Raw genomic sequence first — 27,782 nt, 5'->3', positions numbered from 1 at the left:
AAAGTATATATAAATATGTGGGTGTCTATACATAAAGGTGAGTTTGAAAATTGATTAAAAGAGATTCCACAGACATACATTTTGCCCTCATAAACCTTTAGATTAAAAAAATAATACTGTCAATATTTTTTTACTTTGCTCAATCATGTTTAGTGTACCTACTATGAATATGTAATTTATAGGTAAAAACTTTTCTGTTGGTATCCATACTAATATAATAAATCCCAAAAAATTGTTTTTGTGTGTTTGGACAAAGTGATGTCAGGAACTATTACATCGAATTGAAAAATTATTTTTATATAATTCTCCTATTACTTAAAGAGCTTGTTATCCAATACTCTCACGTTCCACATACAAAATCAAAACAAACACGTATAACTAAAGGTCAGTATAAAGCTCGAAGCTGTTCTACCTCACTCGGTAACAAAAGCGAGCACTCTCCAATCGATACCAATAAATCATGTATGCCATGAACTGCTGATAGGAACGTCACTACTATATGTCAATCAATAACTTCGATATAACTCATCGCGTACAATAATTAAGAGTATTGTAGTACCCGATGATATACATTTATAGGTTGATGAAGTCATTAATTCAAATTTAAATATGAGAACACAAAAAACTTGAACATATGTATATAAAGATTAATTGTATTTATTGTTTTCATTCGTTAATTCAATTTTTAAAAATTATATAGGTAATTATGTTGCTCGATGACTTTATTTTATTAAAATATTAATTGTAAATGGAATAGTATTAACGTAAGATTGATTTTTTTTTATTAAAAATAAATTTGATATGGGCTGTCAACTAAGATGGATGACCTCATTAAGAAATCCATTTACATCCCCACCGTTATTTTTTTCGGCGTCATTGAACCTTCCACCACAACCTTCAGGCTTTCTGAAAAATACAATAGTGACTCCCATTATAATCTTCATCAGCATCGAATACTGCCTTAATATAAATTTCACTCACCTATGCTGGAAAAAATAAGAGAAGAGGAAAGGATCAACTGTCATAATTTAAACAATATTAAGGCTTGTGCAATAAACGATTAAAGTTAGGTTAGTTAAGTAAGAAGGAGTATAAAGTATAATTAAGTTTTTGGTTTGTGTAATCGAAAAAAATATAGTGATAATTTTTATTTTGATGGTTTTTTATCACCTTTGTATAGATTATTATTTATTACGAATATTTTTAGGTAGAAAAATTAAAAAAGCCAATGACCTATAAACGACAACTATGTATTTCAGCAATGTATTTCTATTCATTATATTTTACTCTTTAACTTAATGACCAATTGTAGTAAGTTTAGTTTTGATGACATCTGTGACATAAGTTCTTAGTTTTATTATTATTTAATGAAGAAAATTCAAATTTCAGTATCTTTTATTGAATCAGATTTAATTCAATATTAGCAAACAAAGTAAACGAAGCTTTGACCGAAAGAAGTTGTGAAATTTCGACACTAGCGACCTACCACTTTGCAAGAGCAAGCTCCTGCAACAATTTCTATATATATATATATATATATATATATATATATATGTATATATCATTCGGAATAATGGTCATTTGAGACATCCATTTTTATAGGTCTCCAAACAACATGTTTACTATCAGCTTTTATACTACAAAGAAAGTACAATTATAATTTATTAGGGATATCTAGCGGGAGGTACCAACCGTCATGACTGTTCAGCAATGGATGACGGGACTTCAAAAGTTAACACGAAGAAAACATAAAAAAATTGAGCTTTATACTTTTATGAAAGCAAGGTCGTATTTTAGACACCTTTGTTGACTGTTACCTGCCCCAGTAACAACCCAAACTCCATAGTCGCTGATCGATTTTACTTACGTAGGAGAAATGTACAGAAAAACTACTTTCAACTTTTATAAAATACTGAGGATCTGACCGTCGTGGAATCTTGGCCTATATGCTGTTCGGTCGAGTAAAAGGCAACCACCACGATTATGAGGCGTGACAAATCAATATCAACTTGACGTGCCAAATAACAGGACAGTATTGATTAACGGATTTTGGTTGCGTATTTCTAATACATTTGAAATGTAGAATTCAAATAATAAAACTTTATCATCCAGTTATAAATCAAAACAATATTTTAAGTCATAACGAAACGGCTCAAACTGAATAAATTGTTAACTATTTAACAGATAAAGTCTTATAACGGTCTTTATGAATTCTTGAATGAAATTTTCTAATGCAAAAAACTTTACTTTTATACAAACATATAAAATAAAACAATAACACAATAAAATGTTCATTATTCTCGTAAAATGATGGAAGGCAGGCCCTTGGGCCTCAAGCTTTAGAATGTTTTTTTAGCCATAAAAGGAAAATGTTTATTGGAAAACCCATCCCTTGAAATTAAACTTAAGAACCAGAGCAGAGGTATGTTTTTAATATTTAAATAGATTAAGTAGTCTATGCTTTGTGTACTCCGAACATTAATGAAAGTCCCTTACTTGGCGACTTTAAAGCGTATTATTGCTTGGGAATAGAAACACACCCACCCACTTAAGATATCTGAAATATTCAAAAAAAATAGAAAATAGGGATAAATTTTTATTCACTGCTCATTTATTTAATTTTTCATTCGTAATATTATTTTACCTGTAATTCTGATTTATAACATATGTATGTAATTTTCTATTAGACGTTCGTAAACTTTTTAAATAAAATATGTTGAAGTAAGCATGTCAGACATAAACAAAAATTTAAAACACCATCTTACAATTTCTCCATTTTTACTAGGAACAAAACCTATTTCTCCAAGAGTGTGGATATCCGACAATGGCAAACTAATCCTCTCTGTTTATTTTGTGAGGAACTTTTAGTAGGCTATGCGCTGCTGGCTCGTGAATTTTTCCCTATCAAATGTTAGAAATTATCACCAAAAAATAAGAGGATTTTCTGCGTCTTTACAGCCAAGTCCGGATTTTGTCTTAAATATAAAAAACTTTTAAATTATCCTGGAAGATAAAGTAGGATAGAATATGAAGACTCTGAGCACAAAGCCACCTTATCTTCTGGCTTTGGCGAATTGTCCAAACTTAACTGACGTTTCAACCTTTTAATGATCTAAAACTTGCAATGAACAATATTTTGTTTATTTATATCTCCAATGGTATGAAAGGAAATTAAATTTAAAGTTATATTCTTTTTTATACATTTTTCAGTATATATCATATTCAAAATCAATGCTTATAGTTCATTCGGTATTATAAAAATCCTCTTTACTTATGTACCTTACCACTCGTTTGTTTTATATCACAGTAGTAATGTTATCCTGTTTAGAGTAAAACCTAATTAATTTATTTCGTTACCGACTACTTTATCAATTATACCACATACAGAGAAAATACTTGATTAGCTAGCATATTACTCATCTTATAACAATTATGTCATCGTTAATTAATTACTCTTCCAAAATACTTGTCCATAGCAATGCGAAAATTGGCGTAATTTTTCGTTTGACTTCTGCACCAAGGTCTTATTATACATTTAGAGGCTTCGAAAAAAGTGTAAAGTGTGGAGAATCATTGTATTTCTTAAAACTAAATTTTCCTTTTTATAAAAAAATATTGAAAATAACAAACGCTTAATCGAAATCGTGTAAGCAGTTTTTAGTAAATATCAATACATAAATGTACTTACATAGAATTGCCATGCTTTCTTAAATTGCTTTAATTATACTAATGTCACTAAATTCTTTTGTAATTTTCATAATATCCAGAATAGTCCTGGATAAGTCTGACTTCGTATAAAATATATTCAGATTATATTCAATAATATTACGCTCAGTTTTATAAAGCTCTACATGATGCTAAGAATTACATACATAGATAAAATTTAACCTTATCATTAATTTTAACCTTAAAAAAAGAAAAAGTGTGCTGAAAAATTAATCTAGATTTTCCTTTTAACAATGGCAATACACCTAAAAGTACTTACAGTTTTCCGATTAAATTACAAGATTTAAGAATAATCATGTTAGAGCCTGGGATAACACCAGGCAGTAATGAGGTTTAAATACCAATAAAACAAAAGTCATTTCATATCCAAATACAAATTATTACCAATATCATAATATAAATACGCTTATCTCCTTTTATCTTCCCAATATTTTAACATATGATTTGTTTTTTGAATTTGGAATTAATTTATTTTGATAGTATTATTAAATTTTTTGTATCTTATGTTATCGTAAAAAATTTCCGCTGGAGCGAAATGGTTTTTCAATTTCTCGATTTCTCATAGCATACATAAATTATGTGGAGCATCTCGATGTCATATATAATGCATATATTCCAAATCCCTTTAACTAAGACACATTAGAAGCCATTATAATTACGGTTTAGATAATCTGCTATTCATCTTATTATTAACCTAAATATTTGAGATTTATCTGTTGTGTGATACTCGGATATCTGGGTAGAATGTATTAATTAAGATTACATGGTTTTGTCTTTTAAAGTGGTTCATATATATTATCTTAACTACAGTACCTCTAACATTTAACATGTCAATATTATTACAGTTTGAACAAATGTAATTTTTACCCTTCTAATCGTTCGTTACCTAAAGGATAAAAATATTTAATATAGTTAATCAAATATAACATAAAATGCTTTTTAAATTGCCCAATCTATCTGGTTGAAATTCAGGAACAATATTTGAAACAAATTAATAATGTTTAATATTACTTGTTATGGTGATGCTGTATGAGTAGTATAACCTATGTTTTATAAAAACATGAAGTAGGCTTTGCTTGACAATCACGCCTATATCTTGCCGCATTTTATTTTAAATGAAGCCAATGTTACATACATACATAGGAAATGCCTTACGAATACGCGAATACTTTTAGTTTGCATTCTACACCGAAACAATAATAACTTTACATGATTCTTATAAACACGATATTTTCCCTTTCAGTTTTCTATAAAATAACAAAGTAAAAACTCAGTTTAAAAAAACGCCAGCATTCGACTTTTTTTTTATTAATTTTAGTTATCTTTAACAGTATTTCTCATAAAGCTACCTTATATATATATGAGTAAAAATTCAAAAAGGTAATACCGAAAATTCTGAAATTAAGAAAAACAAATGCTATTAAAATATTAAATAAATTTAAATAATTAATCTAATACTTTGTATATTTTCTATAAAACTTATCTGCGTGCTAAAAAAATAAATTAATTTTCGAATTTTATACCAAAAATGTTCATACATAAATTATTGTAACTATGATCTATTATTTCAATAAGTACTTAAATACAAACGTTTTAATAACTAATACATTATTTTATTATCAATACTAAGCAATTAAAGACAATATTTAGAGGGAAAATATTTATACGGCACATGGAAAAAACAGTTTAATATGTAATCACAGCATAGACATACTCTTATCGTTCACTTCCTTTAGCTAAAACTAAAAAAGCGATAGTTCTTTCACATTTCCCCGTAACCCGTACCCTTTTCACTTAAATGAAAATATACCGAGACATAAATTTGTCACCTACCTCTATTTTGTCAACCTGTTTTTATTGAATTCTCTGTCTTAGACTATGTATACTTAAAGCAATTTTTAATACTATAAGCATATTTATACATTTACATATAAAAGATTTTTTTTATATAAAGTTCTGTATCGCTGAAATAGATTACCACAATGAACAGTTTCTGTCACTAAACACTATTATATATATAATAAAAAGAGACTATATTAATAATAACTATTAATTTATAATAATTTCCTTTAAAAATATTTTTTTTACCATTTTTTTTTTGTTTTTTGACAGTTATTTTGTGTAATGTCACATTTGTTGGTAAGCTTTGACATCCTGTCGAATAGTAATTTAAAGTTAATGTAATAAATATATTATTTTACGCACTTACTATATAGTAATTGTCGACTTTTCTATGAAACCTTATATTCAGTTTTATTTATATACTATATTTATACAACTGTTCTTCAAAACATTGTGATGTTATAGCGAGAAATATGTTTAAGGTATTCATATAAAAATATAACCGAGTATTCTATAACACCCGTCCCCTAGTACCCTTGTCAACTTTTATAGAAGATGGATTGATCCACAAAGAATATATAATAATAATAGTATTATGACGTAAAGGCTTTCAGCGACAAAAATAGTTCTAATGAAAGCTGTATACGCTTAGCTTACGTAGAGGTCAGTAAGTCGAGACGTAACACTTATACAGGTTTAGATATTTTATGTATACTTTTTTCCTTCTGCGATATTTTCGTACTGCTACAATACGTTACAAATTTAATTAAAAAATCATTGAATTAAGTTTAACCTATTTAGTATAATAATGTATTTAGTGCTATTATTTTTATTTCGTTAAAAATAAATTTAAAAAAAAGTTAAATATATCTCTGTACGACTGAGTTTTGCAAGTGGAGTCATATCAATACAGTATTTACTTTTGAACTGCACAGGGTTAAATAAAGACATATATTTTTTTCTAAATTCTTCAATTATGAACCAGTCCTTTTCAATAAAAAACAGAACCAGCGGAATTAAAACTTTAGCTTCTTTAAGATCCTTCAATAAATTTACTTAGGTAACTTAATTAATGTACTTGACTTTTGCAATGATCTCACTAAGAGAAAACGAGTTTAAAAAGCCAATAGTTTTGATAGCGCACTTAAATTATCATTAAAGTTGAATAAATCTTGGAATATATGTAATTATATGCAGCCTTGTGAATATAAAAGAATGAATTACTGTTGAAAGTGTCTAACATTCTATAAATTCCCCAACCAAAATGGATGTAAAAAATATAGAGGACTCAATGACAGTTAGAAGATATTAAAACCACTTGAATTAAACGCTTACAAACGTTGACACTATAGTCAAACCGTTATTTACATATTTAGAGAGGCATGTTTTCAATTTCTTATCGAATTACTATCACGCAGCTAGATAAGACTCTTCCTAAAGCACTTCTTTACAGTACACGCTTACATGAAAGATTTTTGTTTATCTGGTTACTTTATTACCTATTGTGGTTAGTTTATTGCCTATAATATATTAAAGTAGATTTTGGTCATAGTCGAGAGATAGTTTGACCACCGCACGGTGCAGACGTGCGGCAAAGTGCTCCGATGCGAATATCGCAACATAGTGTTAAAGTGTTAGAAGAGGGTTCCAGAACAACGTGTCCGGCGTCGATCAGAAGATTCAGAAGTTGGTAGCAGCCACCGTCGCTTAAGTCGCCGTTGTCCTGCCATCAGGTACCACACAGTCGATAGGGAAGTTAGGTACACCCCTGCTACCTAAAAGCAGGGACATAGTATAGTTTACCAAAAATTTACTCACCTCCCTGTCAAGGCAGGGAGGACACCCGAGTTACCGTCGCCCACCATGGGCACTAAAATAGAAAAAATAATAGAGAGATTCGAGGTACTCATAAAGTACCTCTCTGAAACCGCCCCGTCAGTATTCAGGGACTTCAACGAGAAGTTCCCGATACAGCCGGTAACATTCGACACGGACAGCCCGGCTTCACCGGGATGCCCGCAGGATAGCAATCCATCGGATATGGATTGCTCGCCAATCGGCTCGGAGGCCGAGCAATCGTCAGAAGAGACGACGCCGCCGACTTCGGACGCCGAGGAGGTAGCGACGGGTTCAGGCCCGTCGTATCCAAATCGGGAAAGAGGAAGGCGGCTAAGTCGCTGAAGGCGCCGCCGCCGAACAAAAAAATTATTACGACACCCGCAGCTGCCGGCGCAGCTGCGTGCGCACCTGTGTCAACACCTGCGGGCACATCTGTGTCCGTGCCTGCGGGCACATCTGTGTCCGCACCTGCGGGCACATCTGTGTCCGCACCTGCGGGCGCAGCTGTGTCCGCGCCAGCGGGCGCGGCTGCGTCGATACCTGCGGGGGTACCTGGGTCCGCACCCACAAAAACAAATAGCCCGCCGCCCCTATACGTCAGGACGAACAGGGACTGGAACGACATTTCCAGTCTCCTTAACAATAAAAATATCCGGTACATTTCAGCTCGCAACACGGCGGTAGGTATAAAAATATCTACTGCCTCCCCGTCCGACCACCGCGCTCTGTCATCGATATTGCGTAAAAACAATATCGAATACCATACCTACGCCCTCCCGGAGGAACGTAGGTTAACCGTAATTATCAAGGGTCTCCCCGCGGAGATACCTGTTAATATTATTAAAGAGGACCTTCAGTCCCAAAACCTGCCAGTCTTGGAAGTGCATCGCATGCACAGGCCAAATAAACGGCCGTTCGACATGGTGCTAGTGCACTTGTCCCTTACCCCGGAAGGTAAGGCGATTTACAATTTAAAATCCGTCTGCCGGTTATCCGGTCTACGTATCGAGCCGCCTCGAAACCGCGGAGCCCCGGGGCAATGTCACCGTTGCCAATTATACGGCCACTCCCAGAGGTTCTGTTACGCACGCCCGCGCTGCGTAAAGTGCCTAGGGGACCACGCAACGACCGACTGCAGCAGAGTATCGGCTACGGAGGAGCCGCCTAGCTGCGTCCTGTGCGGTCAGCGGGGTCATCCCGCGAGTTATCGCGGATGCCCCAAAGCCCCGCACTGGGCGAAAGTTGGGCGGCACCCCGGCAAAGCCAGGGAGCCGGCTCTCATCCCCGCTGCACCTCCGACTACAAACGCTTGGGTACGCCCAAGCGCCATAATAGGCCCGAAAGCCCCTCAGGCACCCCAGGCCCCTCTGGCACCTCAGGCCCCTCAGGCACCACAGGCCCCTCAGGCACCACAGGCCCCTCAGGCACCAAAAGCCCCTCAGGCACCAAAAGCCCCTCAGGCACCAAAAGCCCCTCAGGCACCGAAGGCCCCTAAGGCACCCCAGGCCCCCAAGGCACCGGCAGTAGGCCTAGCGGCTGACCTACAACTCGTCTGCGACTTCGCGAGTCTAATAGACCCCGCGGAGGTGCAGACCTTAGCAGCCAAGCTGAGGGCCTCCAACGGCAATCCTCAGGCGCGCATGCTGGCCATGTGCCAGCACGCGGGCATGTTGAGTGCCGTCGGGGCGTATCAAGCCAATGGCTGTTAACCGGACAAAACCACGCTCACTGACTGTCGCTACATACAACGCGAACGGCCTCTCTCCTCAGATAGAACTGGTGCGAGACTTCGTAGTTAAGCACCAGATAGATATACTTTTAGTGCAAGAGTCCTTCTTGAAACCGTGTAAAAGAAACCCACAGATTGGGAACTATAACATCATTAGGAACGACCGCCTCTCCGCCGGAGGAGGTACAGTTATTTATTACAGAAGGGCTCTTCACTGCATACCCCTTGACCCTCCACAGCTACAAAACATAGAAACATCAATCTGTCAGGTGAGTATGACGGGCCATCAGCCCATCATACTAGCATCCGTTTATCTTTCCCCATCAAAAACAATAGAGGAGAACGACCTTCAGTCACTTCTCTCGTTAGGGAACTCGGTCATTCTGGCCGGGGACCTAAATAGTAAGCATCCTCGCTGGAACTCCCGACAATCAAATATTAGAGGACGGGACCTAGACAAGTTAGTAGACAAACTCAACATAGAGGTCACCGCTCCTCTACACCCGACGCGATACCCCTTCCATGACGGCTCACATGACAGACCTGACGTGCTCGACATAGCCCTCTTGAAGAACGTAACACTCCAGTTGCATTCGATAGAGGCGCTATCCGAGCTTGATTCAGACCACAGACCAGTACTAATCCAGCTAGGACCCCCCCAAACCGCGGCAATCCAAACAAAAAATATTACCGATTGGAAGCTGTTGGAACAGCGACTAAAATCAGACTCTTCGCAGCTATCCCAAATCCCTGACACCATAGACTCAGCAGAAGCTGCGAAGACCGCCATGTCCCTATTTACTAAACATATAACTCAAGCGTTAGACAATTCGACGAGACAGATCACGGTGTCCCACAGGGATCGTCGTGAACTGCCTCCCGAGATTAGGGATTTAATTAGAAGAAAAAATGCCGCCACTAGAGCCCATGACACAGCACCGACAGACGATAACCGTAGAACGCTACGTAATCTCCAAAGGCAAGTGAGAGAAGCACTCGCTTCCTTTCGAGAGGACGGCTGGGACAGGAAACTCTCGTCGCTCTCTCCAACGCACCAGGCATTCTGGTCGTTGCAGAGAGCAATGAAGAGCGACACTGTCTCGGTAATGCCTCCTTTGGTTAGACCAAACCGACCACCCGCTTTCGACGACAGAGAGAAGGCCGAATGTCTAGCAGACAGTTTTGAGAGTCAATGCTCCCCTAGCGACCAACCGAGTGACCCGGGTCACATAGATAAAGTCGATGAGTACGTAGCTCAAAGACTTACGCAACCACCGGTAGACGCCACGCTAAAAAAGCATCGGGACCTGATCGCATCACGAATAAGGCCCTGAAAATCCTTCCGCCGCGACTAATTTACCTATTGGTCCTCATCTTCAACGCACTACTGAACGGATGCGCGTTCCCCGACCAATGGAAAGAGGCCATAGTAATAGGTATTCCGAAACCAGGGAAACCGAAAAACCTACCGAGCAGCTACCGGCCGATTAGTCTGCTCAACACTCTCGGAAAAGTCTACGAAAGGATCGTCTTGAATCGGCTCAAACAGGAAGTGGAGAAATTAAAAATCCTCCCCAATGAACAGTTCGGCTTCAGAGCCAAGCACTCCAGCGTCCACCCGGTGCACCGCCTCACGGAGCACATCACCAAGGGTATTATAAGCAGACGTCCCCATAAAACGGGTGCAATCTTCTTCGATGTGGCGAAAGCATTCGACAAAGTCTGGCACAACGGCTTGATTTACAAGCTGTTCAAACTAAAGCTGTCAGACAGGCTCGTTCACATTATTCGAGCCTACTTGTCGAACCGCTCCTTCCGCTATCGAGTGGAGGGCACCCTATCCTCCCCCGCCCAATAAGAGCAGGAGTCCCTCAGGGCTCCATCCTATCTCCAATTCTTTACTCGTTATACACGAGCGATATCCCGGTTCCAAAAGGACCAACACATCTCGCCCTCTTCGCGGATGACACCGCAGTTTATACCTCATCAAGGTCTCTAGATTACATCATCTCTCGACTCCAGAAAGCAGCCAAAACCTTAGGGAAATGGTTTCGCCAATGGAGAATCGAGATTAATCCAGACAAAAGCACTGCAATTATTTTTCCAGAAATAATCGAGTAGGCATCCCCTCCCGAAAGATTTCCTTGTACGACAGCCCCATTCCTTGGCAGAAAAGGGCCAAATATCTAGGGGTCACTCTGGATAGTTATTTCACTTTCAGACCCCACATTCAGTCAGTTAGAAATAGGGCAGCCTACATCCTAGGTCGCCTATATCCCCTGATCTGCAGTAAAAGTAAACTGTCCCTTAGAAATAAGGTCACACTTTACAAGACCTGCATACTTCCAATCATGTCGTACGCGAGCGCGTGCTTCGCCCACGCCCGTCCCTCAGCCATCAACAAACTGCAAGTGCTGCAAAATAGATTCATGCGCAAAGCCACAGGCGCACCCTGGTACATCAGGAATTCCGACCTCCATAGGGACCTCCGACTTCCTACGGTAGCTGCACACTTCAAGACGATCTCAAAGAGATTTTTCGAGACCGCGACGGTTCATCCCAACCCACTAGTAGTCAAAGCGTGTGACTACTCCCCGTCACCCAACTCCCCGTTAGGCAAGAGGCGTCCAAAAGACGTTCTCCTAGACCCTGACGACATTACGACAACAGACAACACAGACGCAACGAGCCCCACGACACAAAATCACATTCACACACACCGTCTTCGCCGGCGAAGACGAGGTCCCGTTTCATACACGTCGCTCCGGCGTTCTGCCGTCGGGGGACGTCACGCAATCCAAAATCCAACTCCATCCTCCACAACAACGACGTCCTAAGCCGAGGTCCGGCCTCTTAGAGGCACCCTTGGGACGGGCGTATCCATCATTCGGGCCCTTCGGGCCCGAAGTAAACGGGTAGGTCCCATCGGGCCGCCCACCCCTCCCGGTGACGCTGTAAAAGCCAATAGGGCTAACAGCTTTTGTCAATTCGAAACTAGATTGGTCATAGTCGTGATATCTCACTAACATTATTTAAAAACAACAAGTCTATGAATCCAAGGTGTTTGGTTATCCCATGAACAAATTATTATTTCCCTTTAAGTAAATTTCAAGTATTTTATATACAACATAAAAAATTTACAAATCTACACCAAAGTCTTCTGTTTTCATGTTGATAATAAATATAAAGTTATCGAAGTCATTTTGACGGGATGCTGCTACAAAAGCTCTTTCATAAAAATGAACATTTGTAGGTTTTGACTCGAAGCTAAATAATTACTAATATTCTGTAATGTGCATTCACTATGCGTCTTTTTTAGTTGATTCAAGGCACACATTTAAACGTAGGTTCTGTCAAATAGAAAACATTTCTATCGCGAAAAGTATATCAAAGAAGAAGTTTATAGAATTCCTGACCGATAAGTTTGATGAAAGGTAAAGAATTCTCAAAATGTTTTAATAAAAGCATTGACAAAATGAGGTATTTAAGCTGACCCATTTTAATACCTTCAATCTTAAAAGGATATAACATTATATTTTATTTTTAATGTATTAAGGAGTTGAATGTGTATTTGCTTATTATATGGTCTAAATTGAAAAACTTTTGTAATAATATTTTATACTCAAGAAATTCGCTCTTGATATGAACATGTGTATTATAAGTAGTCTTAAAATATCCTGACAGCATCCTCAATGGTCTTATGTACCTTTATATAAAAATAAAGTTTAGAAAATGATAATTCAATTTTCTTCGTTAAAAAGAAGTCATTTGTCGCAAGGTATCAACTTACTGATTAATGATGTCTCAATTATGACTTAGAAATAATACCAGTAGATAAAACATAAAAATCTTGCAGGTTTATATTTATTCAATAGTTATTTAAAGAAATAACTTTTTTTTATTATATATGTGTATATATTGTAGTTATACTTGAATTACACTTACAACATTACGCCCGAAGTGATCGTTGATCTGGATAATGAGATGCAGCATCATAACCAGTACCAAATAATGGTCGCTACGTTTTTGATAACATACCTATTCTTATTAAGGGTATTGCATATCAGTTGACGTAATTATAATTTCAAATAATTCCAACTATATTAAGAGGTAAAAGGATTCAAAAGTTTCAAATATATTTTGTTACAAATGATTTTAGGCTCTATATTGTCGAAGGAATCACGAATAATTTTCTCCAGTCCATTAGAATGGAATAGATAGTAGCTTAGCTACTATATAATTTATCATCAATTGTACCTTAAACTGGTGGAGAAAACTGTGAAGGTTAAGAAGTCTAATATTGATTGTGGAAGTTTTTTTTCGACTAATAGGACCTTTTGTGCGTGTGACAATAATTGTCATCTTAAAAAAAGGCATAAGATATGTACTTAAATAATTATTTGTTTATCAAACATTACCAAAACAAATTAATAAACAATTGAAGACATGCGTTTAGGTATCTATTACAAATCAATATCCAGCGTTAGAGAGATTCTTCTTCATTAACAGTTGCCGTTCCAAATTCAAATAAAACAAATAGCTATTAAAACAAGAGAACCCCATTTTATTATTGATTTTACCTCACACTAATTATTATGTAATTAATGATACTATTATATAAAACAGTAGTATTTCACCGATATTTGAACTGGAAAACAACAGAGCGTTAAAGCAATTAGCAAATAACACACGCTCCAATGGTAAACTGAACAGCAGTAATTAACGAACAACAGATGAAATTCCAATGCACCATTTTTTGGTATTTTTATATACAATATTTGCTTTCTTATCAAATGAGTATTTAAAAAGGAAACTACGTGGTATCACGCTGATAAAAATACTTAAAATCATTGCCAATCAATCAATTTTATGTGAATAGTTCGAATCTAGATATTGGCCAGTGTTGTTCTTGATTCTTTATTTTATAATTTAGTAATTCTACATACATTAAAATTAAAAAAAAAAATTAACGGTGAACAACCCTTATCACTAAGGGGTATGAAAAATAGATGTTGGCTGATTCTCAGACCTACTCAATATGCTCACAAAATTTCATGAGAATCGGTCAAGCCGTTTCGGTGGAGTACGCTAACGAAGATTTTGACACGAGAATTCTATATGTAAGATATTCAATATAGTTATGACAATATTTTCCACTCGCATTAATATGAAAATTAATGTGCGGATTTTCAAAATATTTTCCCTTATAACCTAAAAGCCTGTAATCCCCAGACCTTTGTTAATTTATAAAATCTGAAAGTTAGTCAGCGCACGACATAACCAATAAGAACGAGAACTCGTTATGAAGTTTGGTTTGCAGTGGCTTTGGCAAATAAACGGTACTCAAGGTGTGTAAAATACAAATCCACTTTTGTCGAATAACAAAGAGCTAGTTTTTCATATTGTATTCAGAATTTTATTAAAAATTACATTATTCATTGCCAGACACTTAACATAGTGGCAACCTATTGCCAGACACCCTTAATGTTCAGTACGTCCGTACGTAATTTTACTTACATTATAGTAAAACAGCTGATTTTTGTACACGATACTTGGGTAATGAGTGAATGATGTTTCCTCCATAGCCCGACGGTTTTGATAGTTTCAATCCCTTGCCAGACAACTGCGTACGGTAGCTGTAGGAATTAGTGGCAGGTAGTATATTATATACGTATAATCATTAATCAATTAATATCATTGAAGTCATTTCTCAGATTTGATATATTAAAATTCTATGGTTTTAATTTATAATAAATATTAAATGCTTAAAATTCGAAATAGCATATTTGTATATATATATTTTTTTAATTTTAAAAATAGCAATTTGATGTTCAGGAATCGTAACAGTCCTAACTCGCCATACAACATACAACTCGCATCTACATATATGGACATACTCATGCTATATTAAATTGTATTATACTGGAAGTACACAATATCCTGTAAACGAATTCAAATTCTCTATTACGTAAACATTTTGTTACCAAAAAGCCACTTTATTATTTAAACACTTTATTGACAATAATTTATTAGTGAATAAAATAACTTTTCTTTTATATCGGAATTTTATTCAGAGCTTCAACAGATATTGACAGAAGTAATACATAATACATTATATTATATTTTTAGCAAAATTTCTGAGTTGTAAAACAAAAGCTTTTTTATTGTTTAGAGACCGAACGAAAAAATGTAATATAAGAGGTATTTTGAATGGGTTGCAACCCTCTACGGGTCTATAAGCGAATAATATTATGTTCGTATGTCAAAACCACACGATAATAATGGAAAAATCATACGCAGACATTCAGTTACTACAAAACATACGTCTTGCTTATGTAGATTGAGGACAGATTGTAATTACAATGTTAATTACTTTAAATGTATGTTAGTTAAAAAGATTTTGAATGCGTTAAAATGCTATCTAGATTTCTCTATTTATTATACAATTAAATGAAATAGTACATAGATAAGAATTTTTTCGATGTTTTGCTAAAAATACATTTTAAAAATTATTTATTTGTGTTATCATTAATTGTGGGCATTATAAACGGAAAACTGTACATAACTGAACATGTAAAAATTTTTTAGAAAAAGTTTACCCACCATTAAATTTAAATAAATGAAAAGAGATTATATAAAAATACAAGAAGGTCTAACTTGAATACGCTTACATTAAGTAAATAAACCTTTACATTAAAACATTTTATCTATTCTTACTTATAAAGTGATTACATAATTTATAAGTTATGAAAACTTGTGGTAAGATTAAAGTATTCGGATTTACTTAGAAAATTTTATTGTTTAAATCAATCACATAAATTTATTTAGTTTATTTGTTTTCTATAAAAGTATATCATTAAAATTAGAAACATTCATTGTAATTTTACATTAAAATTAATAAGTGCGCCATCTTAAATAATCCGCCATATTGGATTAAGAATTACGCATCCAAACTGAATTTGTATGCAAAATTTTAGCTCAATCGGATGATATTGCTTTATTGAGCTACAAAATTTAACGGGAACAATTTGCAACCACATTCATATGCATTGCAAATTAAGCAAAAGCTTCTAAAAATATGTACATACATTAAAAAAGGAAGCAATATTGTTATAGTAATTTTTAAAACCTTAATTTGAACACTGCCTGAACTTATCTCAAGTATTGAAACTTATCTTATTGTTTAGAAACCGTAAATTTAAACATACATCTCTCGTACACTTTAAAATAATTTTTGTCTATCCGTTAAAAACAAGGCTTTTAACATTCAACCGTAATTTGAAATTTTTTAAGGTAATCATATTGTACGTACAACATGTCAACACAGTGTTGAGTGTTACTGATGGATGAGATTGTTTATAGCAGTGTTTATTAAGTATTCATTTCGTCTAGCTGTCTTAAAACAATCTGAATCTACCAAATATTTTGTAAGACTCATTCAGTAGTTGTTTAGTCAATACTAAACAACTCGTCAGCTGATATTACGAGTTTCATAGTTTTCCCTCAGTTGTCCAACTGTTCTAGTAATTTAGAAATAAGAGTTCACTGTTATTTAATTTCACCGTCATCAAACGAAGGAAGTTGTTTATATGCATAAATTTCTATGTCCTGATTTTTTTTTTATATGATACGAATTTATTGAAAATTATATGTTGTTTAATTACATTTTATGAAAGTGTTAATTTGAAATATAATTATATACTTTATTATATAAATAAACTCTAAAAAGAAACTGTGTTTTCAGTTTGAGATGGCTTATTATTTTTTGAAATCATACTTGTAATATCGTCTTCTTATAAGACAATTTTCTATAGCAGTGCATATTTTCCATTTATAAGTATAATCCGAGTTCCTTAGTTATATATTTCTAAGCGATTAGTTCTCCTTATTACAGAGGGTTCAAAAAACACTTATATATTAATTCAGCCCTGTATTTTCTTGAAATAATTTAATTGAAATCAGAAATGTACTATTTGAGGATTGAAAAACATATAGGCACACCCTACGGAACAAAAATAGAGAGATAGTTTAGCATTTGCAATATGAGTAAAAAACTACAAATGAATACTATCACAACAAAATACTATGTTAACTTAGAAAAAAACACGACGTCAGCTGTACATGCGATAGAATGCTTAAGGATAAGGATAAATATATTCAGCAAAACTTTACGTTTTCTTTTAAGCCTAACTGGAAATTTGTTAACATTTTCTAATAAGTCAAATTAAACTTCCACTTCTAACCAATATTTTTTCTCCCTGCGAGAAAAAATGATTAAGTGGTCGTCGCCAAGACAGTTTTATTAAGTGATATATTTTGTGTGATAGTAACCAACGGTGGGGAATAATTATAAAATGATATAATTTTATACATTATCACCTTATTAACTATTTTTTGTATAAAAAGCTGTTTGGCTGCTTTGGCAACGCATAGCGCAGTTTTAAGTTACTACCCAGTAGTGAGACTGATTTAAGGCGCATAGCGCGGCCGTAATGCAGATTTTGTCGGGCTTGCTCCGGTAAATATTTCGGATACCAGTTTACAAATGTCGAAAATTTAGAGCAGTATACTCGTACATTGGAAGTTTGCCAACAGTGAACGAAGTTAGGTATGTCCTCGTGTTCAATGTTGGTCAAGATTTCTTAATTACCACTTTTGTTAATGCCATGGTAACCAGTGACCGATTTTGGGTGAGCTTCACACGTAGCTTTATGTTTCTTTAAGCATTCTTATACCACTGTTTATAACCTCATACTTGAAATAATATGATACTTAAAAAATTAAAAATTTCATACGTTTGGTTTTAGGGACAACTTATATTTTATAAGAAATGGAACATAAAGTTATGCTTACCTTGAAATGCCATATAAGAAGGCTTAGAGACTCGCACTAAGGGGTTGTCGCTCTTCATTGGTAACCTAAGACTAGTCGCTTTTGGTTTGCGGGTGCAAACGCAATTATTTTTAGTCAGTAGGAATAGGAGTCATTTGATGATTTTCCCCCTCAAAAATAAAAGTAAATATATATAGAATAACTTCTAAAAATGACCGGTCAAATACGATGTCAAGGTTTTTCCCGAGTAGGGCGTATATGTATTTAATTTTTTTTTTCTCCCGCTATAAAATATATACGAAACACAAATTGACTGAACACGTTTGACTCTTTCCTTTAAAATTTCTACTGCTTAGATGGTAGAACTTCTATTATACAAGTACGCCAACGGAGAGTAAAGGCCTCATACACGGATGGACTTTGGCACATAGCTAGAGATAGCTTAGAAACAACAAGTCTTGGGTTCCCGACTGCCTAGGCTTTTGTTCTGTTTTCTGAAAAATTGTCTCAAAAATTATGTCTAATTTTTTTTATTTTTTGAAATGTTGTATTATTACGATGAGCTTATTAGCATTGGTAAAAGATTTTTTACAGAAACATAAAAATTTAAAGAGGAATGGATTATTAACAAAGCATGAAATGGATAAAGTTTCAAAGACGCCTCCATTTATTATTTAAAGCAGTTGTTAGAATTTAAAAGCAGATACCTCTATTGAATAACGACACAGGTCATTTTATCAGGTCAATCGTAGAGATATTTCTATAGAGCTATATTATTTACGTGTAGGTATATTAAACAGGATTTACATAAAAAAGTTTATGTGCTAAATTCCGTGTGACTTTATTGTATGTTAAAATATTGTTAGATGTTTTTTTTTAAGTTATTTATTATCTTAAATATATAACATAAACACAAAGCACTAAACACGCACTTACTATAATTAACGAGTAATATACAGAGTAAGATTGATATTTAAATTTATATTATAAATTGTCTGAAATTTTTAAAGGCAAACAAAAATGTCTAAGTTTATAAACATCAAGGGACCAGTCTTGTCTTTTCAAGAGAAACACATATACTGCACCTTTAAAATAGAAAAGCAAAATAAAGTTGGAATGTTTTCGGGTTAAACTATCCCAAATATTCTCCAAAAGAGTTTTGAACAATATTTTATAATAATTTATTGATGTACACAATTAATTAAGACATATTCTTATATAAACTATCCGAGTGTTTTTAAATCAAATGCTGAATTCACCTCTTAATGACAAAAAATGGTATTAAATAGAATGAAATTGTCGAATCTAACTTCTTGGAAATTTCATATTTAATTTAACAAGAATAGTTTTGTTCTTCCTATTCTTTTAAACGAAACGGTTGAAAGTGGTAAAAACGTCGCAGCCTGAATTCACTTCTATTTAAAAACACTCTGAAGGTTCAATAATAAATGGTTTTAAGATAAAGCTAAGTCAGTTAGGATGAATATTTAAAGAATTCAATATATAAACTTACATGTATATTATTAAAATAAATATATTTATTTAATGTATTATTACGAAAATAATAAAACGAGAATGAGCCAATGATGGTGATGGAAAGAGAAATTGGTTGTTCCATTTGTACTAGCAATACTTTTAGGAATTGTCATTACTTGAAGGTCACTACTGATGAAAATATATAAGTACAACAGAACAATATAAAAAAGATAAAAGAAAACACGAATGTACAGGATTAAAATTTTTAACAGGCTAACAATTACGATGGTAGGCCACATTGAAATATGGAGATGAAACGTCATGAAAAGCCGGGCACGTTAGCGCCCAATAATCCGGCTGGCAGAAAGGAGGACGAAGGAAAAAGTTCACGATCTAGTAGCAAATCAGAGCTCAAACTGATCCCGGACAAATCACCATCTGATGATGGTTTAAGAAAAGAAAGACGGTTGTCCAAAGCAAGCGATAGTTTTAAAGATACTCTTGAAAGGTACATTTTATTTTTTATTTCTATATAGTTTTAATATATATAATAAGTAGGTATTAAAAAAATAGTTTCAATTATTTTGTTTCAAATAATTGTTATTCGAACATAACTAATATCAAAAGAGGTTGTTCTTATATGAAAACAAAAGATTCTTTATTATTACTATAATTTAAAAAAATCAGCCATCAAATTGCCATGGGTTGTTTGGGTTGCCATTTATTACCATAGACATCTTTCATATGCTTTACAGTTTCATCCATGCTTGATAAATTTTAGTAGAAAGTAATTAAATAACTAGTTTGTTTGATGATTAATTATTCCTGAATGATAGATATAAGAACATAAAAATGTTTTGATTGTTAAGCTTCTTCAGTTACTTGGAAATATTTAATACCCTAGAGTGTACTTCCGTTATGAATAATTTTAATTAATTTTATGAATGTAATAACTGTTACAAATGTAGACTGCATATTTTTTTTAAATGTCAAGCAAAAAAAGAAACTATTAGGATATAACTTTCTATTTAATGAGCTGGAAAAAGTAAATTATAGACACGTAGCATTTTTGTTTTAAAAATAACTTTTGATACAATAGTTAAGGAGCTGGTGATAATATTTTTATAACTATTAACTTTCTTATAACTCTTAGAACTACTTGAAGTAAATAAATTGGTAGCATATGCTTTAACAAACGGAAGATAAAAAACATTTCCATAATTTCTACAATATTTACAGACAAGATTCCAAAGCATCGACATTGAGTCCAAAGGTATCGCGGAAATATTTCCACAACTGGAAACAGGCATGCGATAAAACAAAAGATAAAACAAAGGAGCTTCTGAAACGTTGGAGGACATTGCCAGAATCTGAAGTCGCTGGAACCCAGATGCAACAAGAGGGAAGTGAAAACGATAAACATCACGGTTGGAGTGTTCATGTGTGGAGTAAGTATCTGGTCATAAAGGCTTTAATTGTTAGATATAAGATCGCAGTAATTAGGTAGAACAAATATACCATTAAGAAATAATTAAAAATTAATTAGTAGATACAACATTCTAATTTTGTAATACCAAATATATTTTGACGTTTAAATGTACACATGACCTAATTATAACAAAAAATAATTTACCTGTTTGCCTATTCTTATCTTCTAGTTAACCGATGAAGTGATGTTTTTTTAATCTATTTTTGAAAGGAAACTGATGTAGAATGAAACGAGCTCCTCGCAATTAAAACACGGAATAAGTTTTTAATAACAACTGGTATATAAGCGTAGTTATAATTATTTTAGATTGATTCTATGAATTAAATTCAGGCAAAGTAATTGAAAAAGACTGTTTAGTCAAATTTAATAAAATGTTGAAGTTGATTGTTTTCATGTTTTTGCGAAAATTCAGAGGACGTTCTCTTATTAAATAGAAAAAAGTTAGCCTGGGGTTTTACAAGGCAAAAATCTATGCTTGTCATGTTGAATAACGATAAGTTAATAGCTTTTTTGATAATAAACACGACATATTGCAATTATGATTACAAAAGGAAATTTATTTATTGTATAGGGTAACAATATTACTGTACGATTTCAAAGACAACAAAACTTTTTTAACCTTTAACCTGGATAAGGTTAAATAGTTTGTGTTTACGTGTTTTAATAATAAATATATTTGATATCTACTAACATCTACTAAACGGTCTTGAAGATTTAGAGTAAACGGTGGAGGGGATATTGACTGATTTTGTTCCTTAAACCATTTCAAAATTCTTGAACTACTTGTTTCCCCATGGACAGTTGACCTTAAAACAAAAGGTACCGCACTGCGGAGCTACACCCTCGATATTTAAATATACCTTGCGTTCTGATTGCTTGGAATAAATTTTATGAAAATTATTTTGTTAAGTCAATAATGGCTTAGAATAATACTCGTATTTATTGTTCTCTAAAGCTGACAGCTTATTGACAGCTAATTTAGAATTCTATAAAAATGTATTAAGGTCAAACCGGCATGTTGTTATAATATTTACTTTTAACTATGTACGAGTATGTGCATTTTTATTTTTGTTCACTATTCCTTCGAGATTATATAAATTTTTTACCGTTTAACAGACAAAAAAATAACAATGTATTCTAGCAGTCAGAAGCAAAGGTCTGTATATATTTCGTTTTTTACCCAAAGAGTAGCTCCCATAGATGATTCATAATTACAGATATAGGGAACATATATTTTGGTATACTAACAATTTAAAAAAGTTAGTATCGTTAGATATTTAGTTTCCTAACGTGTTATAATCTGGACACTCCTATTGTTCCACATATGTTACAAAGTATAATATATTTTTTTTCTTCTTTACTAACGAAATGTGAAAAAACAAAATAGTGAAAATCCCACTTCAAAATTATTTGTACAGAACAGGCGTTAAAAAATAACACTTCTGGTGTGTACGGCTCAGTATGACATAATTTATACTTATTCTAAGACCGCAAACATTATTTATTATTATAATTTGTAGGTACAGTTTTCTATGCTCCAAAATTTAAACTTAAAGGCTACTTACCCTTTCCTTTAGCAAGAGAAATCTTTAATCCGTTAAAGAATTTTTATTGAGTCCCAAATACTAATATAATAAATATTTATTTATCAGCAACATGGGTTAATCGGTGCAGTGAAGATTTAGAATGTTTGGATCTAGAAGAAGAGCAGCCCTTAGCACAGCTGAGTTCTGTTCAATCGGACAAAATGACACTTTTCTTTACCGAGCTCCTAGACCATGACAGAGATGACGTGATCTGTGATCAGGATTTTGATAATTTTTTTGAGGTTATTATTATCTAAATCATATTAATATAGTTATTTTAAATTATTTTTTTCATCAGACATTAATACGAAAATATTTTTTTAAAAATATCAAAAACTGTTACAAGTTTATCGCAATTTTTTTGTTATAATTAAATTAACATAAAGGCAAATTTACAGAAACTTGCTCACTTTGCCGATTGGTCGACAAATTCATCCGAGTTCCACATACTGTTGGAAGTCAAGAGAGAATTTATAGAACATTTCATTAATCCACTACCCACCAAGTAAGTAAACTTATTTAATATTACGAATCATTTCGAAAGGATTTGCAATTTTGTAAGTATGCCAAACCCATCTGAAATAAAAAAGAAAAGCGTGTAAAAATTGTTCAACACTAACCAATGAAATAACGCTATGTGATCTAAGTGAAAAATTATTATTTAAACCATTTATAATTCATTTATTATTAATAGATTTGCTGAGCTGGCCTATTATAGGAGAGTGTGTGGACCCGAGGCTGGCGGCATTCCGGGTCGTACCACTTTAGAAGGCTGGTTAGCAAGATGGGCGCTGCAATTGAGCGAAATGAAGCGATTCGTAGACCTACCGTTGTATCTGCAGTACCTTTGCAAAATCCTTTTCCACGTGGTGGATAGAGAAAGTAAATATTACGACCTAAAAATTAGTTTTAATTTCAACATTTTATTTCTAACCGAGAAAAACTTAAAATAATAATTGACTTTAGAATTCCTTTAATTTTAATTACGATAAGTTATTCATGAAAGACGTGATAAAATATTTAAACAAACAATTGTAATGTTCTGATTTTTAAATATGCAAACTTTATAAAGATTTTCTTTTTATCAGTTTCCAGAAAAACATAATTGAATCATGAATTTAAATTCAGTTAATGGAATGGGTTCTTTTATATCTCAAAGGTTTTTTTCAAATAATTTACCTTTTTGAAGAATGAGCCAGGAGGTATCCCCTCAAATTATTCAAATATAGACGATTGTTTAATTTTTAGTAACCCTTTACTTTCTTAATTACATTTTTGCTTTTCGAGTGTTAAACACTTTAATTTATTCATTTTAGTGTTCCCTCCTTATTGGTACGTAATATGCAAAGCGTGACTAATTAAAAATAAGTTCGTGCACTGCTTGACACTGTTTATTAATATTGTATTTAAGACTACTTTTTCTTTTGGTAAAGTATTATCACATTATTCTTTGATGTAAATAAATACGTGTTATATAAGTACAAAATATAGTAGAATTTTCAATTTAGAAATCGTAAATAAAAGCTCGTGAGCAAGGTTGTACAATTCAAACATTAAGAGGAGAAAAAGGGATTTATTTATTTTATGTCGGTTTCCAAAACGGTAAATACTTCAATGGCTAGGGATGTGAATTCTATACAGTATTCTTTATGATTTAAAAGCTTATTTTTCATTTATTCTCCAATCAGGTACAGGTGACATATCTAAAACAGCTTTAGCCGCGTTTTACCGTTCTGTCATCGGTTTGCCAGCGGCTAGAGTTGAAGAAATCATTGACACAGCGTACGCCAGAATGACAAGTGTAAGTTTTAATACTAGGTAGAATGTTGATATGTACAATATAATGACAATTTTGAAAAGAGACGGACATCCAATGATGTACTAAAATTAATGATTCCTCCAATAACCCGTGACGTGAAATAAAAATTGTATGGAAAGTACTTTAAGGAATTATAACGATCAAATTTGGAACTTTAGGTTGAAAATATATTTTATGTGTTATTTAATTTCAGAATAATTACCTAATACTCGACTACGGAACCTATGTCCACTGCTTTACTAATTGGTTAATGGGTAAGAACCCTAATGGTCCCGGACAGTGGGTGCTGGTTCCTCCTACAGATCCGTTACCGCAGCCGCCATTTCCGGTTGACTACAGCGCTTTGAACACGGAACCAGCGAAATTAGAACCTTATGCCCCAGACAAAAAGACCAATAGGCATTCAGTTATCGTTTAATATTAGTAAATTGTATTTAGCAATAGGGTAATAATAATACTCATACAATTGATATGTTTGCAACCTCCAAGTGTAGGCTACTTGAAACTTGATCCAACGCTTTCTATGAAATTTTAAATTTCAATTACAAGCACGTGATATCTATATTACTTTAATTACAAAAAAAAAGAATTATATAACATTTATAGGAAATTTATAGGAAATTTATGTTTCTTGTATATAGTTAATTGTAAAAACAATAAAACAAGTATTTACTGTTCAAGTATACAAGTGATATGAAAATTATTAAAATAGGAACCCGCTTTTCATGATTAATTATCTATTCGGCTTGCATATGAAAATAAAAAGTTGGCTTTATTCTCAACTTGAGTATTTCGACCAATTACTAGAATAGAATATGTAAGTTATTAGGAGCTTCATATGTAGTAAGTAAATTATTGTAAAGCTAGACGCTCTATTCTGTAACATCGAAAAATATTTAAACACATCCATGGGTACTTAAAATCATATACAAAATTTCAAACACTTGAAAGAGAACGGTTACAGAGTAAAGCTTCTATTGCACGATATGGTAAGCGAGAACTGCCTTAGTGTAAGCGTCTTCACGTTTCACGATACAGCCTTATTTTGTACCTTAGATATAATCTAATAATAAGGTAATGTTCACACTGATCCACTCGAATAAATGAAATCTTTATTAAATGTCTTTCAATTAAAATCTAAATTACTTGTATAATTAAGTGGGTATTTGTAACAACTTCTAACTATAGAAAGAGGTGAAATTCCTCATTGCATATAAAGTATTTAGGCATAGGATTTTCTTGACAGGATGAAATATAGGATTATTGATCAAAATATGTTCCCAAAGAAAATAAATCAGAGTAAGGTTAACATTGAAAAGTAATACGACTTACGGATGACTTCAGAATTTTTCTATTAAGTCTATTATTTTGACACACATTTTGAAAATAGCAATTTATGTTTTTATAAAGTAGAAGTGCTATTTATTGTGGGTGATAGTTAACTCGTAGTCTGACTTTTACATTTGATTACTACTATCTAGTTTTTACACTTTAGATATGGAATAAAATTTGGCCTGTTATTAAAACCTTAAAACTTACCAAAAGAAATTATTGATGTTGATTGAAGGCTTTATTAATTGTGCTTGGGCAAGAAAACAAAATACACATCTATACTTTCTTTTTATTTATTATATAAATGTCAAAAAGATATTTATGGTGTTGGAAAATAATTTTCCGTAAATTCGACTAAATAAAGAGTAAGAAATTTTTCTTACACCTTAAATTAACTAAATCTTTTAACTTTCGTTCCAAATTTTAACAGAGGACCTAGCTGTACTTTCATAGCAAAACACTTATTAGTTATTACGTTGCTAGACATCATACAATTATTATATACATTTGACCGCGGTTAGTTATTTAAATTTAATAGAAATCAATTGACAAAACATTGAATTTAATTTTATTATACTCCTATTAAATTTAAGAGTAAGGAAAGCTGTCATGAAATTAACTGTGAAGTGCCCCACAAAGATAACATACGTACTTTTTTACAGATTTCTTTCTGTTTGATCTAAATACATTTAATAATAAAAGCAAATAAAATCAAACTATTTAGTTAATTTAATTCCTACGTTATAAAAGTCAAAAAGATAAAGTTTTTTTTGATAATACAGGTTACAATTTTCATGCTGGTGAATCAAAATTCAAACATTTTATATAATGCCGCAATGCAGCACGTACATATAATCCATTTCTATATCCCCTTCAACATTAAGAGAACCATTCATTCCTCGAAAGAATTGTAGAGGACAGTTTGATCGAGGACTCTTGTAGGTTATGAGATATTTATTGTTTATTTTCTGTTCAAATCAACGTTTCTAGCTACAAACGTAATATCAAATTACTTAAAAGTGATGACATTTTAATTACTTACTGTCAAAATATACCACATGTCACCTGTTGTGATTGTCTGTTACTTACAATGGCAATAAGCAGCAACAAAAAAGGCACATTTTCCAATATTGAGATTCAAACAGTACCAGGGCGAAAAACATTTTGTAAATATCAATACATATATCAGTAATTTCATACGATACACAGTGCTTCAGTAGTTTTAAAATTTATTTTTTCACATGTCAATCCGGCAGAAAATAATAAAATAACAATAACAATTTAAAAAAAAATATATAAAAAAAACACTGTTAATATTTATTAAGTACAATTGGAAGCTACTCTTTTTATAAAGTCGATTAAGACAGCTTTACAAGCGATCGCTTAAAGTTAAATGGCTCGATATACTAGTGACCTGGCCTCGTAGTTTACTTTGTTCGTTTGTACGGTGCAGGTAGTCTACTTTTATAGTTCCCATTTCAACTGTTAAGTTTCTATTTATCCTAGATATATCAAACCTTTTTAAATAAAAAATAATACTATCGCTTTTCTAAAACTTATGTTCCATTTTATATTATTTTTATTACGAAAGGTTACGAAATAATTATTATAGTATAAGCATTTTTAGTTTGACGATAAGACAGTGTATTTGTTTTTTTGAGGTTAATTTTTAAAATGCAAATAATAAGTACGTGTATCCATTTTCACTTTTAATATTTAAAAACTTTTTAACGTATTTAAAAAAAAATTAATGTATAATTTGTCAAGTGATTACTTAATCACTGATTTTATGGATATTGGATTGGTTCCAATTCATAGGTAATATGTAAAAATCAAATCAAAGTTAATTTGCGTGTCAATTGCCATAAAACAATTAAAAATATGAAAATTTAAAACAATCAAACAATACTTTCACACAAAATTTTAAAATGTGGTCTTAAACTTGAAGTTAGCTTTTTACATTTTTATTAATAAGTGATCGGTAAAGTGCTTTGTTCAATTACATTAAGCAAGTGTGTTGTCCGTTCAGCGTAGAAATGAAATATGAATTACAAAATTCACGAACAAATATTGTATTATATATAAAAAACGTCTATGAAAATAAAAAGTTTT

General features: G+C 33.0%; 1 protein-coding gene across 1 annotated transcript in view; it reads left to right on the top strand.

Annotated features, from left to right (window-relative positions):
• Nucleotides 1–25,458, top strand: part of LOC116774063 (uncharacterized) — a 33,053-nt gene extending 7,595 nt beyond the window's left edge. The window contains exons 2-8 of the mRNA XM_032666693.2: nucleotides 19,717–19,952; nucleotides 20,684–20,892; nucleotides 22,586–22,761; nucleotides 22,918–23,024; nucleotides 23,214–23,401; nucleotides 24,208–24,320; nucleotides 24,532–25,458. Of these exons, the coding sequence (XP_032522584.2) occupies nucleotides 19,750–19,952; nucleotides 20,684–20,892; nucleotides 22,586–22,761; nucleotides 22,918–23,024; nucleotides 23,214–23,401; nucleotides 24,208–24,320; nucleotides 24,532–24,756 (1,221 nt within the window). The 5' untranslated portion in view covers nucleotides 19,717–19,749 and the 3' untranslated portion in view covers nucleotides 24,757–25,458. The remainder of the gene's footprint in view (nucleotides 1–19,716; nucleotides 19,953–20,683; nucleotides 20,893–22,585; nucleotides 22,762–22,917; nucleotides 23,025–23,213; nucleotides 23,402–24,207; nucleotides 24,321–24,531) is intronic.
• Nucleotides 25,459–27,782: the final 2,324 nt, after the last annotated feature.

This window comes from Danaus plexippus, chromosome 20, assembly GCF_018135715.1.
Source record: "Danaus plexippus chromosome 20, MEX_DaPlex, whole genome shotgun sequence".
In the NCBI taxonomy this organism is placed as follows: domain Eukaryota; kingdom Metazoa; phylum Arthropoda; class Insecta; order Lepidoptera; family Nymphalidae; genus Danaus; species Danaus plexippus.
This window is presented reverse-complemented; position numbering and strand designations above follow the sequence as displayed.